The 18,539-nt window shown below is 37.7% G+C and overlaps 1 protein-coding gene across 1 annotated transcript; it reads left to right on the top strand.

Annotated features, from left to right (window-relative positions):
* The first annotated feature begins 1,654 nt into the window (after positions 1 to 1,654).
* LOC126501649 (prolactin-5A1-like) lies at positions 1,655 to 9,868 on the top strand. The gene is made up of 5 exons (XM_050142407.1): positions 1,655 to 1,808; positions 3,758 to 3,924; positions 6,604 to 6,711; positions 7,554 to 7,742; positions 8,514 to 9,868. Exons 1-5 carry the CDS (start codon positions 1,778 to 1,780, stop codon positions 8,697 to 8,699), a joined length of 681 nt encoding a protein of 226 aa, XP_049998364.1. The 5' UTR covers positions 1,655 to 1,777; the 3' UTR covers positions 8,700 to 9,868.
* The last annotated feature ends 8,671 nt before the right edge of the window (positions 9,869 to 18,539 follow it).

Below are 18,539 nucleotides of genomic sequence, written 5' to 3'. Positions count from 1 at the left end.
GTCCCCATCGTGGGCTGGGCATCTTAGAACTTTTCACTATCCTAAGTAGTCCATTAAGCTTTTACAATTTTTGACTGTTAACTTGAAGCTCTAGATATTTTAAATAAAACATACTTAAGAAAATATATTTTTTCTTTCTTTATTGTTTTTGAGTTATATATTTTTCGCTGCCCCTTCCTCTCTCCTCCCATTCTACCCTCTCCCATGATCCCCATGATCCCAACTTACTCAAATCTTTTCTTTTTCTACTTTCCATGTAGATTAGATCCATGTATGTCTTTTGTAGGGTCCTTTTTGTTGTCTAGGTTCTCTGGAGTTTGTGAATTGTAGGCTGTTTTTTTTCTTTATTTTATGTCTAAAAGCAATTGATAAGCAAATACATATTATATCTGTTTTTCTGGGTTACCTCACTCAATATGATGTTTTCTGGATTCATCTATTTGCCTGTAAATTTCAAAATGTCATTATTTTTTCCTGCTATGTAGTACTCCATTGTGTAAATATACCCCATTTTCCTTATCCATTCTTCAGTTGAGGGCCATTTAGGTTGTCTCCAGGTTCTGGCTATCACAAATAAAGCTGATATGAACATAGTTGAGCACACCAAAATAAACAAACAACTCAAGAAACTTGTCATCAAAGGAACAAATAATCCAATTTAAAAAATAGAATACAGACATAAACAGAGAACTCTCAACAGACAAATCTAAAATGGCTAAAAGACACTTACAGAAATGTTCAACATCCTTAGCTGCCAGGAAAATGCAAATCAAAACAACTCTGAGATTTCATCTTACACCTGTCAGAATGGCCAAGATCAAAAACACTAATGATAGCTTATGCTGGAGAGGATTTGGGGTAAAGGGAACACTCCTCCATTGCTGGGGGTACTGAACACTGGTACAGCTGCTTTAGAAATCAGTATGGTGATTTCTCAGAAAATTAGGGAACAACCTACCTCAAGGCCCAGCATTACTACTTTTGGGTATATACCCAAAGGATGCTCAATCATACCACAAGGAAAATGTATTTTTTTTTAAATTAAGTGTTGAATGATATGGGCACATTGATACATTTTTACTGTGCTTTAAATTTCCTTTGTGTAGTATCCCCTAAAAATTATGCTGAGGTTTTCCACCTAATGTTAAAATTAACACATTTACATTCTTAAAATTTTATTAATTTTATATGTTTAAAATGTATAGATTATGTGGTCAAAGAAAAGCTATAATGTTATAAATTGTAGCATGGAAAAACAGGAATCAGGAGATTGACAAATATATATACCTATGCATAGAAGACTATGCCTCTTTGATCAGAATTTAGCTCTGTGGATATAGGGATAATGTTTAGAATGTTCTTAGGAGTTACAAATGAACCTGGTCTATCAACGTGGTGGTAGTAGATTCTCTTCTAAAATCCATGACCTCACTAGTCCCTGGTAGTTAGATACATTTCTAACACTGGGCATGGTTTCCCACCTGTTGAGTGGGCTACAAGTCTAACCAGACAAAGAGTTGCAAAGAGTTGACAAAGCCTGAGGGATAGAATGGAGTGTTAGGAAATGACTACATTCCTCTGGCTGTGACATAAACATCAGACATCAGGAGGTAGATAAAGTTATAGACCTATCTTCTTTCCTCCTACAGACCATCTCTGCATAGCTTTGGGGATTGTCTGATGGACTATATAAGTGGTAGAAAAATTAAGTGAACGTAGGATCTAGTGAGGCAGCCGTCTTCAGTTGGCACACAGACTGTGGTGGGATTTCTCAGAGATGCGGCTGTCTTTGATTCAACCACCTTCCTGTAAGTACTCTTACTTATGTTCCTCAAAGCCTAATTCATCATTTTACAATCATATACATAGTCTCTCGTATAGAATACTTTTTTTTTTGATTTTTTGAGACAGGGTTTCTCTGTGGCTTTGGAGCCTGTCCTGGAACTAGCTCTTGTAGACCAGGCTGACCTCAAAGTCACAGAGATCCGCCTGCCTCTGCCTCCCGAGTGCTGGGATTAAAGGCGTGCGCCACCACTGCCCAGCATCATATAGAACACTTTCTTTGCTCTTGTGAAGTTTTTCCCACATTCTGATTTTTGCAGCATAAGAAAATTGTGCAGAATATTTAGATGAGTGCTTCTTAAGAATGTTAACCTTTAAACAAAAACTGTAGAAAGCATGATTTCTGATTGAAGTGAGGAGAAAAGGTGAGAGGGTGACTGACTTCTAGTGTGTAGAAATTAGAGAAATGTGCACACATCCTCCAATACACAGGACAGCTCCAGAACAAGAAAGGATCTATCTAAGCGTTGTTGTGTTGCTAAAATTGAGAACTGATGCTGGAATGAGGACCTCCGATGCCTAGGCTTCTAATTTGTCACAATCACGCAGCTGACACTTTCAGGTTCCAAGGCACCATGAACTGCTGGGCTTGAGCCACCCTAATGAATCTTCCAGTACTCAGCTAAAGCAGACAGTGCTCACAGATATGTGTCTTACTGGGCTTTGAGAATTTGTCTCAATCCTAATTAATTTGTAAATAAAAATATGTGCTATAGTTGTTAGCTATTAGCCTTTACATTCTTGATAAGTTTTTTCAGGAAAATGAATTAATGACAATTATGGGATACATTTTAAGAAATGTGAAAAAGTACTTAGTTAGTCCTTGTAATTCTCTCTAATGATTAATAGTAGGAGTGTGTGTGTGTGTGTGTGTGTGCGATCATCAAGTGTCAAACTCAGGAGAAAGCACCATGTCTTTGAAAAATTAAAGGCACTGTGAATTCTAAAAATAGTATTTAAACTTATATATAATATATTGTTTAGTTAACTTATACACTGCATAACTTGTGATATATTTAGTTATTTGGCTATTTGAAAGTAGGTATTTCCAACACATAAATCTTTTAGTAATTCATTAGTTTAATCTTGAATACTCCAAGCTACATTTATAAAAGTCTCCATAAAATTTAGTTCCTGAACGCTTGCAATTTGTTTCATCTTTTTATTTTCATGGATATGTGTAGTATGTGCATTTGAAGGTATTCGTTGTTGTGTGTGCATGCCACAAAGAATGAAGGTTTCAATAGAGGGAATCACTTTTCATAGTTCTTCGATCTTAGTTGTAGAGTCAGGATCTCTCAATGAAATGTAAAGGTTACCATTGTAACTAGTCATGCTATCAAGCTTGGGCTATGTATTACAAGTCCCCACTCCTGGAGGCAATATTATAGGCAAACTGGAATACCACACAGTTGGGGCACTCAATTGGAATCTGGTAATTTAAATTTCTGTTTTCATGCTTTTGTGGCAAGCACTTTAACCTTGAAGACAACCCCCAGCCCAAGACTCACACTTCAATATAGGAAAACACTTTGTTGTAGTATTGTTGAAGTTAAAAGCTCCTTTTCATAGCGGCAGTTGATTTTTCTTCCCTCTTAAATTAACAAACTACTGACTTTTATAGGTCCATGTCCGTCAAAAGCACATTGATAATGACCCCAGCATATATCATTGTCACAAATTTTAAAGTTGGGTGTTGTCATAGCAGATGTCCTAAAACCTCTCTTATCATGCCATCTAGGGCCAATTGTTGACAAATTTCCATAGTAGCAGATTCATCTTTTCCTCATTTTAGCTCAAATATACCACACTGCTCAAAAGAGGACACTAGGACTATAAAAAGCTTAGCTATACAGGATGACTCTTGTTACTTCACATGAAAACATTGTCTCTGTGATTTCATTCCTTATTGCAGGGGCCCTATTGCTGCTGCCGCTGCTCGTGTGGGAGAATGTGGCTTCTGTACCCAGGTGTCTCATGAAAGATGGCGGCTGCCAGAAGGTCCTCGGCTATATGTTTAACAGGACAAGCACCACATCTGAGACCATCAATCGCCTCTCTTTGGAAACATTAAATGAATTTGTAAGTCCTTCACTTACTTTAGACTCTTTCATAAAAAGGTCCCAATGTCAGTAACTAAAATAAACAGAAGTTTAAATGAGAAAACATGGACCAAAATTCAAATAACACACAACAAAGCAGCAGTCACTAGAATAGGGAGAGGGGTGAGAGCTTCATAAAATCACTGAATTTGGAGAGAAAATTGAAAATGTTTTAAAATACTTTCAAAAGCATTTTTAAAAGATTTTTCTGTAATGTATTTTTTTTTAATTTCTACTCTTGGCCTGAAGCCAAAAAAGGAATGGCTGAAAGGGGGCTCTGATTTTCTGTTCTTGGGTGTTCTGCAAAGTCCCCACTGACATTCTTCGCTTAGCATACTGTAGATATACAATAAAGGAGAATCAAATTGGAAGAATACCTTGAACTGGAAAGAATTAAAATGACTGAAACAATGTCAGGAGGCAGACAATGCAACAATAATAGTAATAGTAAATAGCTTTTCAAAGCCCCCAAATCTGGGAGCCATTGTTTATAGAATTTGAGAACATGAGCTTACAAAATGAGAGCTGGGTTAGAACCATCAACAGGCTTTCTCTTCCTGATGCATGTACTTTTTTTGCATTTTTTAATTTTTTTTAAATATAATTTTTTATTGAAAAAAAATTTCCGCCTCCTCCCCGCCTCCCATTTCCCTCCCCGTCTCCCTTTTCCCTCCTCCCCCCCCCCCCCCCCCCCCCCCCCCCCCCCCCCCCCCCCCCCCCCCCCCCCCCCCGGGGTTCCCTGCCCTGTGGAAAGTCCAAAGTCCTCCCCGCTCCATCCTGGTCCAGGAAGGTGAACATCCAAACTGGCTAGGCTCCCACAAAGCCAGAACATGAAGTAGGATCAAAACCCAGTGGCATTGTCCTTGCCTTCTCAGCAGCCCTCATTGTCCGCCATATTCAGAGAGTCCGGTTTTATCCCATGCTTTTTCAGTTGCAGTCCAGCTGGCCTTGGTGAGCTCACAATAGATCAGCCCCACTGTCTCCGTGGGTGGGTGCACCCCTCGTGGTCCTGACTTCTTTGCTCATATTTTCCCTCCTTCTGCTCCTCCTTGGGACATTGGGAGCTCAGTCCGGTGCTCCAGTGTGGGTCTCTGTCTCTATCTCCATCCATCTCCAGATGAAGGTTCTATGGTGATATGCAAGATATTCATCAGTATGACTATAGGATAGGGTCATTTCAGGTTCTCTGACCTCTATAAATGGAGAAAACAAAATTTTCCAAGATAAAAACAAATTTAAACAATACGTAGCCACTAATCCAGCCTTACAGAAAGTAATAGAAGGAAAATCTCTAACCAAGGAGTCCAACAATGACCACAATAACTCAGACATCTAGAGACCCTTCACCAGCACAACTCTAAGGAGGGAAACACACAAACTCTACTACTAAAAAAGTGACCAGAGTTAACAACCACTGGTCATTAATATCACTTAATGTCAATGGACTCAACTCACCTATAAAAAGGCACAGGCTAAGAGATTGGATACGAAAACAGGATCCAACATTCTGCTGATGCATGTACTTTAAAGGCTGGATCTTATCTGCTCTAAGTCCACCCAGGAGGCAAACATAGATGAGGGCTTCAACGTCAATGACTATGAGCACAAGGCTACCATGTGCACAATAAACATTTATTAATACTGTCCTCTGAGATAACTGTTTGATTTTTTTCAATCTCCATTTCCTGACTGGCAACCTTTCATATTAACATCTGTAACAACTCACAAAACATTCATAATTTTGCTGATTACCAAATTTAAATAATAAATATAGTAGTAAAAATATATTGGATCATATACTATTTAAATATTAATTAAATTTAACATGTTCATGATATATAGCTCCAGTGCTAAAAGAAAATATATGTAATTATATAATGTGCAATTTAAAAAAATGTGTCAGTGTGCTCCAAAAGGAATCAAGAGATTGAAGACACATATGTACTGAGCATTAAGCTGTAACCCTAGAAAAAATCATCATTACAATATAGTGTTTTGTAGATTTGGTGTTTTAGTGCTTCCTTTGCAAATAGCAACTTTTAGGCAAGTGAGAAATCAGAGCTGTAAAGTTGTGAGCCATGGGAAGCTAATAGGGTAGATGTGAAAATTAAATTAGGTTACATCTCCAATAGAAAGAAGTAAATATACAAAGGGTCTCTTTTTTAATTTCTTAATTTGAGATTTAATGTACTCTTCATATCTCAGCATGGGTAAGGGAAATTTCTCAAGGCCCCACCCCTACATAAAGAATTACAAGCAAACAATGGACCTCAAACAGATGGAGAACAAGTGTTCTTCAAGGAGAAGCCCCTTCAGACATTGTCCAATCACAAATGCATGTACATATGAGCAACACTAAACTGACTGAGCGGGTCTTACTTATGTACACATATGTATATTTGTTCCTGTACATGTGTAACAATAATAACCAAGAGAGCAGAAAGTCAAAAGGGAGTGAGGATCTAGGAAGATTTGCAGGGAGGAGAGTGTGGGGGTGAAAATTATTTAAATACAGTACTCGTCATTGAAATTCTCCAAAAACTAATTAAATGGTTTTTTTTAGCAGACACAGAAAATGCATTAATAATCACTACTCTGCCCATGAGTTCATTTACTCCATTCCAAAGCTCCAACTAACTGATTTTTTCATCCTTTCCAGGATGCACAGTATGACCCAGGCCAGAAGTTCCAGAACAAGCCCACCATGACCTGCCACACTGCATCCCACTCCATCCCAAGCAGCAAAATGAAAGCTCAAAGAATGCAGGTGAGTCCACACCCTGCTACCTGAAAACAGGCACCATTTAGTCACAGTAACCACACCTTCAGGAATGTGAAAAAAAAGATGAGCATACTACACAGATGATAAAGTATATGCAAAATAAAATTGAGAGCAATTTTCAAGTAATAAATTGTTCATAAAATTGTTCTTATTTTAATCACAGCCTTACCATTGGCATTGAACCTATTATTATGTAAGAGACTTTGAATTGATTTGAAGTTTCATGGTTAAATTTCCTCTCACATGCAGGCATAAGAAAGCAAGAAGAGTTGCAATTTCTCTAATTACTAAAATGCTTCTTTGGGAATCATTGAACGCTACTGACCATGGCATCAACTCTTTTTGACTTGCTGTATTTCTGCTCTTCTGTCTATTTCTTCACTCTTCTCTGACACCACTATCTAGGGCCCAGTAACATCCTATTCATACTTCATGAGGTACAAATATGGCCTATCATAACTAGGCAGGTAGTACCACTGTGTTTTTACTAAAGTCTACTTATCTAATGACCTGCCCATGACTTAAAATAACTACCATCATATATGTCCAACTGGCACACCAATAACCTGTTCTTAACGATTTGCTGGAACCTTCATTCTGTATATATGCTATGCACAACAGCAACTGTAAAACATAAGAAAAAGTGAATGAAGAGAGATGCTAAGAGCTACTCTATGGCTACATAATTCCCAAAGCATTGTATCAATATTGCTTCAATTAATTATCAAAAAAATCACAAGATATAAAGACTACACGAGTAGTCTTACCACATGCAATTTAACCTACAGTGGTACCATTATGTGATGCTTGATTGGTTTTTTTCTTAGCCTATGACCCTTCTGAATGTGACCATCAGCATGCTGGCTGCCTGGAAAAATCTTCTGTACCATGTAGAAAACAATATGGCTGATCTTGATGGAACTCCATATGCTACCATATCAAAAGTTACCTTGATTGATAGGCAAATCAAAAGACTCACAAAAAATCTGCAGGACATTAAGACTATACTCAGCCAGGTGAGTCATCTCATTCAACTCTCTTGCTTTCACTCATTAGTCATGAAAACTATAACATCTGTAATGAAAACTGAACTTTAGATGAATTCTCCATCTGCCACAGGGAAATTTAGGCAGGTAATAGCATAGACGGTCTTGGAACTAACGGGTAAGTTGCACTTCAAACTTCTCAAAAGTACTTTCTTTAGTACCCAACAACACAGGGACCTCAATTAATGTTAATGATTTCAGGAAGCAATTGGGGGCAGAGTAAAATATCCCAACCATTTCAGCACATCTTCCCATACAAATCATCCCTAAACTGAAAGTATTTTAGGCCCCATCATTTTTGTGGCTTCATGTCCATGATTCATGGAAAATAGATATTGTTGAAGGAAGAAAAGGGAAATTGTCTCCTAAGAAAAGTAATAAAATACAAATGGCACATGAGAGGTAGCACTGAGAATATGGAAAATTTTCTCACATGACAATTGACTCTAGATTCTCCATCGTCCTTTGGTCAAAAGCGTGTCAATAGCCAAGCAGCTCCTGTGCTGATATACTTCACTGGAGATCAACTACACTACAAAAAATATATGCATGGTTCTTCTGTCTAGTTTTTAGATAAATAACAAACTTATGGCTCCCTTGTCCACATACATGAAACATATTTTTGGCTTAAGATTTACCTTTCTACTTTTCCTCCAAATATTATTCAATATTTAAAATAATGAGGACTAACAAATATTAATAATGTAAATAATAACTGATTGACTATTATTTTGTGATTAGGTTCATCCTGAACTTAAGAAAAATGAGACCTACACTGCCTGGTCAGGAGAGCCATATCTACAGCAATCCCAAAGAGGAATCCAACTTTTTGGTCTACATAGCTTGTTTGTATGCCTGAACAGAGACACACAAAAGGTGTCTGATTATGTCAATATCCTGAGACACCAAATTGTTCGTGATGAATGAAAGGCTTCCAGTCTTCTTGTTTATTTCTGAGACAGTTCATAATGATCTAATCCTTAAAAGATTCTTTTGTTGTGGGATAATGGTCTTGTACCCTGTAATGATTTGTTACTTGTATTGGTTTAATAAAATACAGATTGGCCTGTAGCCAGGCAGGAAGTGTAGGCAAAGCAACCAGAATAGGAGAATTCTGGGAAGAGGTTACCTCACCAATACTTTAGCAATGTCAATATCTAACAAAATCAATATTTTATAATTTCTTTGTTCATTTAATAATAAGAAGAAATGAAAACTATTAAAATTTGTCACAAAATGTGTTTTTCTTAGGAATAAGACATAACACAATTTCACTTAGAATCACAATGGTTTAATGTGAACCAAGTTATTAGAATCAAGGAATGAAATTATGATCCTACCAAGGACATTGAAATCTCAGACATTTTATGAAAACAAGCTTTGACAATGAACCAATTTTTCACAGAAAAATAACCAAAAAATGCATATATTATACACTTTACTATCTCTAAGTCACAAACAAAAGGTAAAAACAAAGAAAACTTCTACTGGATTGGCTTAACTATAGGGTACAAATTTGGAGCACAGAATTGGAATCCATGAGATCAATATAAATTATTCAACTAGTCAATTAAAATAGCATGACTAAAAAGAATAAATTGCTGCAGACTGAACTGTCTGACAAGAGAAAGAGTGACAGAGCCACCATTGTGTTCCAAAAAGAAGAAAAAGAATGTTGTTGCCTGTCCCCTCATAGATGGGAAAGCTGAAAGCATTTTAGCTTTGGTGGAATACAAAACCTTAGAGATAGAAAGTTTGTTACAACTCCAGTTAGAGTAAACCCAGAAGTGTCTACTCTGACATTCAACACAGCCAAATTTCACAAAAGACAATTTTAAAAAAATTATTTAAAGAAGACATGAGGGAATGTTGCCTTACCTACAGGGGCACAAGGAATTCAAATGTCAGAGATTTTTTTTCTAAATCTGTGGCACCTATAATTAATTAAGTAATACATACTAAAAGAAAATGTCTATTATGAATATTATGCCTAAAGAGACTATCATTCTGAAATGGGATAAATAAACAATTTCAAAAAAAAGACGAATTTGTGGGTAGAGAATTCTCTTTGGTAGTATTGGAAGTAACTGAAAGGACTCGTTCATGCTAGGACATCACTATGGAATTCAATGGTTTGTACAGTCAGCTGTCCTATTCTTAACTACTGGTCAAAGAAACAATAAGAAAAATTTTATCCACAAAGAAAAAATAGATTTTTACAGTATTCTACCAGATATTCGAGAAATAATGAAAACCAATGTTTCTCAAATTACTTCATAAAACAGAAAAGGAATAAACACTACAAAACTTGTTCTATAAAACCAGTATTACCCTACTTTGAAAGTATCTAATAAACATATAGGAAAAAATAAAAATATAACTGCAAATAAAATTCAAAAGCGTATTGGATAGACCATTGAGCATGACAAGTTATTCTCATTTTAGGAATACAAGGATGATTGCTGGTAAAAATATAGTATGCTAGTAAAGAAAATTATAGTATGCAAATTAAGTAGACCTAAGGACAGAAACCTGATCATTGTCTTAATACATATAGAAAATCATATTCACAAAATATAGAATGGCTTCATGATACAAGTCCTGAAGAAACTCGAAGTGATATAACTGAAGCTTAAAGAGACAACAGATAAACTACTTTGAGATTTCATCTTACCCTATTCAGAATGGCCAAGGTCAATGAAACAAATGGCAGTACCTGCTGTCAAGGATGCAGGGAAAGGTGAGCACTTACTCATTACCGGTGAAAATCTGAAAACACTAAATGAATAACTGGAGGCTGTAGACAGAAGTTTCTGTCCTGCCCAGTTCCACAGCCATTCAGTCCCCCACCCAAAAAAAAACACACAGAGGCTTATAATAATTTTAAATTGCTTGACCTATTAGTTCAGGCTTATTACTAACTAGCTCTTATAACTTAAATTAACCCATAATTCTTATCTATGTTTAGCCACATGTCTTGGTACCTTTTCTCTGTACAACATTTTCACCTTGCTTCCTCTGCATCTGGGTGGTGACTGCAAACTGAGCCTTCCCTCTTCCCAGAATTCTTAGTCTAGCTTCCCCACTTATATATACTTCCTGCCTGGCTACTGGCCAATCATCATTTTATTAAATCAATATGAGTGACTAATCTTTATCACATGGGGGAGGGGGTAGAAGATGGAAGAAACTTCCCAGTTGACTAATTAATAGAATTAGCCTTTTGCAAATGGATACATTATCAAAAACTAGAGATTCAAAGGAATACTCATCAAAATCCCAATCCTATGTTTCGATAACAAAACTCTGAAGTTAACATGGAACAGAAAAGACTCAGAAGAATGGAAGTAATCCTGCACAAAATGAGCAAAGCTGAAGTTGATTTCATGCTTGCTGTATTGGTTTGAATAGGAATGCTCCCCATAGATTCATGTATTTGATTGCTTATACCATAGGGAAAGGCACTATCCTAATAATGGCCTTGGCAGAAGTGCGTGGGGGCAGGCTTTGAGGCTTAATATATGCTCAAGCTAGGCCTGGAGACATAGTTGCTTGTGCTGCCTGTGGATCAATATGAAGAACTCTCCGCATCCTCTCCAGTACCATGTCTGCCTGCATACTAACATGTCCCACCATGATGATAATGGACTAAATATCCGAAATTGCAAGCTATTCCAATTAAATGTTTTCCTTTATAAAAGTTGCCACAGTTATGGTGTCTCTTCACAGCAATAAAACCCTGAGACACTTGGTTTCTATTAAAATTACACCACCACAATAATAAAAACAGCATGTTATTGACACATTAACAGACACAGACCAATGGAACAAGATAGAGAAGTCTAGAAATAAATCCATGTAGCTACAGTCCCCTGATTTTGCCAAAGTTTCTGATTTGCTTTTTTTTTGTTATTTAATATTATTATGTTGTTGCTGCTGCTACTTCTGTCCTTTTTACTAATGTGATATAAGCTATAGTTGTGTGGTAAGGAGAACCTCATGTGAGAAAATGCCTTCATCAGATTGCCTGTTGGCAAGTCTGTAGTGTACTTTCTTCATTAATGATTGGCGTGAGTGCGGCAATCCCACACTGGGGACAATGCCACCCCTAAACAAGTGGCCATGAGTTGTACAAGAAGGCAGGTTGAGCATGCCATGGAGTGAAAGCCAGTTTCTCCACAACCTCTGCTTCACTTCTTGTTTCTAGGCTTGAATTCCTGCCCTGTAAAGTCCTTCAGTGATGTGGTGTGGAACTGTAAGCAGCATTAAATATTTTCCTTCCTAAGGTGCCTTTGGACAAAGTGTTTAAGTACAACAATATAACCCAAATGAAGAAAGGTTCCCAGTACATACCTTAGAAGAAAGATGTTCTTCATCAAACATTGCTCAGAAGTCTAGACATCCACACTTACAGTGTAACTTCATTCCTGTTTCTAACCTTGAACAGAATAATTCTGTCGTGGGTTATTTTGATTGTGTTCTGACAAATAAAGCTTGCTTGGAGTCAGAGGGTGGAGTCGAACAAAATTAACCACAGAGGTTTGGGAGGACTGTAGATAGATAGGACAGAAAGTAGTAAGGTGGAGCAGAGAGGGAGCTAGGCCCTTTTGGAGGAAGGAATGGAGCAAGTAGGAGAAAACTCATGGCTTCTCTGCCTCTGTGATCCTTCAGGTTCTTCCCCAAATATCTAACTCCTGAATTTTTATTTATAAGGAATAATCAGAATAATGCTTCAAAATTCCATGTGAGACTCAAATGTTAATTTGGACCTGGAATTCTGAAGCTGCTGGAAGGAAGCATTGGGAAAACCTTTCATGACACTGGTATAGACAAGAACTTCCTCACAAGGACCCTAACAGAAAGTTCAACAGACTCTGGGAAGGATATACATGGACACCAACATACACTGCATCTGGAAATGTAAAACAGGGTAGCTATAACGGAAATCAGAATGTGAGGTCCTCAAACAACTTACACCTCCCATATAATCCAGCTATACCACTCCTCTAAACTACAGAAATAAACTGATCAGCATAGTGCAGAAACACTGAACACTCATGCTGCCTGCCATACTATTCAGGATTAAGATAAGAACAAGCCTGGGTGTCCAACAGTAAATAGACACATAAAGGGAAATGTGGCACGGAGCTGGAGAGATGTCTTGAGAGCTAAGATCAATTGTTGCTTCTCTAGAGGACTTGGCTCATGTTTGGTTCCCAGTATTCATGTTTCCTGCTCTGACTTTGCTTTAGTGATAGACTGTGGTATGGTACTATATGGAACTATAAACTTCAATAAATGCTTTCCTGTCCCTGGTATTTTTAGGCATAATATTTAAGCCTAGCAATATAAACCCTAACTAAGACAGGTTAATAGCCACTCTTCCTGGTAAGCCCAGAACCAGGGAATCTGGTGACCTCTTCTGCCATCCTCAGGCACCAGGTGTGCATGAGTGTACCTCCATATATGCAGGCAAAATACTCATACACAAAATAAAATAAATCCCAAAATGCTTTTTAAAGAATATATATGTACATGTGGAATTTTACTCAGCCATTTAAAGAATGAAAGCTTTATTTTCTACAGGAATACAGATGGAATTGGTTTAACAAAAGAAATGGACTTCACAAAGAAAACATACCTCATATTTTCTGTCATATGTAAAGAACCTGGGACATAAAAGCCATATGCTTGTTGAAAAAAAAAGCCAATGCCATTATTATTACTGTCAGATTTTTAGCAGGAAGACTCGGAGGTCCTGCCTAGGGAAAGACTAGTCCCACCACTGGGAAGTGTGCTGCAAAACCACATGGTAAGAACCGAATGATAAACATACTATATGCTATGCTTTCAGATATAGAAAACTAAGTCTGGCCTGAGCAAATATCTCTCTCAGTGTGATGTGGGGTTTGACAGTGCCAATCACACTACGCTGGATATACCAATAGACCTGTTTAGTGGCATCTTATCACAATCACAAAGCCAGGCAAAATGTAACCAGGGGCACAATAGTGACACAATTCTTTTGGGTACAACCAACTTCTCTGTGCTTCGATGTAAACCCTGTTCTTTGTGGAGTACCCAGCAACCAGGCCAAAACTCTGTGGTATTTAGAAACAGATCTGATGTGCCCATCAGCATTCTCAAATAATTTTAGGCATATAGTTTGCTGATGTCATTAGCCTAGGTTTCAAAGACAAACTGTATGGTGATTGGGGATTCTGATGAGAGACCTATCCCCATTCCGCTACTGAGAATAAGTGAGCGAGGTTGTAGTATGGTAATAAAATCATTTTAAAATCATTTCAATGACAAAAACATCTGTCATTTCAGTGGTTCAGAAAACAGGGCAAAGAGTTATCAAAACTGTGGGAAAGACTGAAGAAATGGCTGAATTTAGGAAAGAATTATATTGCTTTGGATGTGACACTACCATCATCATTAGGAATAAGAAGTGACTTGTTCACATACGGCGTTACTTGGAGCCATGCCAAGGGGCAATCGAGACGTAGCTAGGAGTGTGGTGATGGCAATGAGGCTATCGACCTTTCCTGGGTAGGTAGAGTCACAGGAACTTTACCTAGAATTTTAGAACTTAACTCCTGTATACAGAGAGGTGTACTGTGTTATAGAAGTGGAGATTTAACTGAATACAGGGATCTAGCGAAGCAGGAATCCTGGCTTGATATCTACGCTGTTTGTGAGTTTTTTCAGATATGCAGCTCTCCTCAACTCAACTATCTTCTTGTAAGTAATCCTTCCCTCTAGGTATTTAATCTACTCCGTGCATAAAGTTATTCATCTATGCTTGGGTAGAATGGTATGCTGTTGTCACCCAGCCTTTAGAAGAACTTCTAGCTCTATTGCCTGGTTTTGTGAATCAACTTGACACAAGCAAGCGTCATCAGAGACGCTTCAAATCAATCAAAGAAATGTCTCTATGAGATCCAGCTGTAAGGCATTTTCTCAATTAGTGATCAATGGGAGAGGGTCCAGCCCAAAGTAGGTGGTGTCATCCCTGGGCTAGTTGTCCTGGGTTCTATAAGAAGGCAGACTGAGCAATCCAGGGAAAGCAATCCAGTAAGCATCACCCCTCTATGACCTCTGCATCAGCTCCTTCCTGCAGGTTCTAACATTGCTTCAGTTCCTATCCTGACTTCCTCTAGTGATGAACAGCAGTGTGGAAGTGTAAGACCAATAAATCCTTTCCTGCCCAACTTGCTTTTTTTGTCAGCTTGTTTTGTCGCAGCCATAGAAATCCTAACTAAGACACTTGTCACTGCTATTCAGGAACACTGCACAGACACAAGGGACTCTTCCATCAGTAGTCCTCAATCAGTAACCATTGCTTGTCCCAGTGACATGTGGCAATTTGTAGAGATATTTTGTCAAAATCAAAGTGAGGAGGGAAAATTGAGTTACTTTCTACTTCTGTTTAACACTAGGGAGATGCCAATATTGTCACCCATGCACAGAACAGCAACAGTGTATTTCATAAGACCTACCTAAAAATGGCAGTGCTCCCTGAAGTCCAGTCGAAGAGATGGAGGGGGGAATATATGAGCAACAGGGCGGGGGTCAAAAACAAGACAGGAAAACCCCCTGAAACAGCTGATTCAAACTCATGGAAGCTCATGGACTCTGAACTGATAGCTGGGGAGACTGCATGGGACCAAACTAGGCCCTCTGAATGTTGGTGACAGCTATGGGGCTTAGTCTGTTTGGGGGGCCCTTAGCTGAGGGACTAGAATCTGTCTCTGGCACATGAGCTTTTTGGAGCCCTTTCCCTATGGTGGGATGCCTTTCACAGCCTTGATGCAGGGGAGGTTACTGGTCCTGCTTCAAGTTGATATGCCAGGCTTAGTTGACTACCTCTGAGGATGGGGGGTGGGCAAGTACAAGAGGAAGGAGAGGGAGGAGGAACATTGGTTGATATATAAAACCAATAAAAATTTTAAAATAATAAAAGGAAAGAAAAAAGGGCCCGTGCTCTGAAATTGAGAACTCTGAAAGGAATGAGAGCTGAAGAGTATATGGGTCCAGTTTGTCACAACTCCTCCAGGGAAGGGTAATAGTTTCTGAATATNTATAATAGAATATAACATTATATATTCATGCTATTATAATTATCCGACTCAAATCTCCCAGACTAAACATGTGGTTATGCAGTCTAATTTATGCGGTGCTTGCAGATGTGTATCTCGTACTGCTTTGAGAATTTGGTTAATGTCAAGTAGACTGCTAGAGCTATTTCTCTTTATATGCTTGATGACATATTCAGAAAGATGAATTAATAACAACCATGACATTTATTTTATGCAGTGTTAAAGAAAAAAGTGACTATTTAAATTCATTTTGGACTTTGTAAATCTCTCCAGTGATAAATGGCAATGACTATGTGTGTTTATCAATATTAAAATAAATACACAGAAGTGGCATTTTCTTTGAAGAATTATAAGTAATATGAATTCTGACAATATTGGTATAATTGTATATTTAAAGATTATTTGCTTACCTGGTGTATTTCATAAATGTATTTCTGTATTTATTTCAGTTACTCAAGTTTAGGAAGTTTCCCATACATGAAGCTTTATTGCATTTTCGACTAGGCTTGTTTTTTCCACTTTGTGTTAGTGTCTTGCCTGCATGCAGACCTGAACACCACTGCATGCCTGGTGCCCAGGAGAAGGTGTTGGATTCCCTGGAGCTCTAGTATGTGATTGTGAGCACTGCCATGTACGTGCTGGGAATCGAACCTGAGTCTTATAGAACAGCCAGTGCTCTTAATCACTGAACTTTCTGTGTTGTTCCATCAACTACATCTTTTGTTGAACATTTCTAATTCCAATTATAAGCACTGTTGTGGAAATTGCTTCACCACACTCAAACTTTCATCAGAAGATCTTTTGTCAAACTATCTCTAAAGCCAAATGACCTTTTGAAGGTGGTGCCTATTTCTTGTATTTTCCCTCTGGGGATTACAAGTTTTGCGATGTTAGAGGTCTGTGTCTGTCTATTTGATGAAAAGGAAACTGATGCAAAAATCACTTTGGACCACAGTCACAAATTTTGAAATTAGGTGCTAACCATAGCTGTCCTAAGAATTGTCCTATCATATCATCAAGGACAAACTATTGTCCTTTGCTAGTAATGGCAACAGCCTGAGATGGCATTGACCCCAGAGATTGGCAGTGACAGCCAATGTGGAGAGATGAAGCAGGTACAATATAACACTTTCAGGGCTGGCATGCTGCTTCCCCAAACTGCTAGCAAGAAAACTATGGGAAAATCACTTAACCACAGGAATAGACTGACTTATCTTGCTAATTTCTTTCCTCTTATTAGGAACCCTTCCGCTTCTGTTGTAAAGCCTGCACCTGTGGGAGAGTACCACCTCCTCTCTCAGGATTGAAATGGGTGTTGCCAATTGGTATTTCAGTGTCTGTTTAAGATATCATCCATCTTATCTGAGTGCATCTAATAAATCCCTTCAGAATCATTCCGAGACTTTGTAAGTAACCCATTTACTTCTGTCTTCTTTCTGAAAGGAGCCTTCGTGCCAATGTCTAAGCCACACTGCAGCTGCACTGAGAAAGCATCATGGAACAAACCTCAGATAATATGCACTCAGAGATACAGAAAAGCATCTGCCACTAAGAAGTGAACAAGGAAGACGGGACAGGTTCGTGAAACCTTATTTGCAAGAAGTTATTGGTTTTAAAACTTTTCCAGTGATATACTTTATAACTTTTTAAATTTTAATTTCTTTTTGTGATATAAAGCCCTAGAAGGTGTGGTCAAAGATAGTCTCTGACTTCCTGTTACAGAGTGCTTGGCCAATCTCCATTGGCATTCTTCATTTGATGCACTGAAGACACATAGTAAAGAATTGCTTCGCAGGGAAAAGCTGCAACTGAGAAGAACGAAAAGAAACAAGGACAGCTAAGGGAAAGAACAGTAATCATAATAATAGCTTGTCAGAAACCCTAAACCGGAGGTGTTTTTAAAGAACTTGGGGCCATTAATCTATAATTACCAAAGTAGAGCAGGTTTAGTGTTGTAAACAAGCCCTCTCTGCTTGATGAATGGAGTTCTAGGATCTACACTGTATACTTTTACTCACTTAATGTGGACTGTTCATATTAGTTCATCCATGAGTATAAGCACTGGATCTCAGTCTCTATAATATATACATACTCATATTTGTCAATTTTAAATCACTACACCTTCCTTCATTTCTCATTATTGACTGACCATCTTAGGATTTCTCAATATTATTAGCGGTTCATTAAAATTCACAATTTGTGATTACTAAATTTTAATTCTAGATGTATTCAATAATACATATTTAAGAAACTTAATATTTTTAAATTTAAACATTGAACCACATGTATACATTAAAGTATATTTATTGTACTTTCAATTTTTCATTGTGTGATATTTCTAAAATATGCTGAGCTTTTTATGACTATTACAATCAAAGCAATTTAATTCTGAATTTTTATCAGTTTTTCATAGTTAAGGGAGATATATTCAGTGGTAATTGAAAGATGAAGTATAATTTTATAATGTCTGAATTGTAATAACAGCAAGAAAGATTGATAAATATAGATGTTTATATCCCATGGTATTGTGTTCAAGTCCTAAGGGAAGACAATTGCTGTTTTGTAGCTTGTTTTGTTTTTAACTGTGTGTGTGTGGGTGAAAGAGAGAGAGAGAGAGAGAGAGAGAGAGAGAGAGAGAGAGAGAGAGAGAGAGAGAGAGAGA

This window comes from Alexandromys fortis, unplaced genomic scaffold (genome assembly GCF_014885135.2).
Source record: "Alexandromys fortis isolate MF-2015 unplaced genomic scaffold, M_Fortis_MF-2015_v1.1 scaffold_5, whole genome shotgun sequence".
NCBI lineage: Eukaryota > Metazoa > Chordata > Mammalia > Rodentia > Cricetidae > Alexandromys > Alexandromys fortis.
This window is presented reverse-complemented; position numbering and strand designations above follow the sequence as displayed.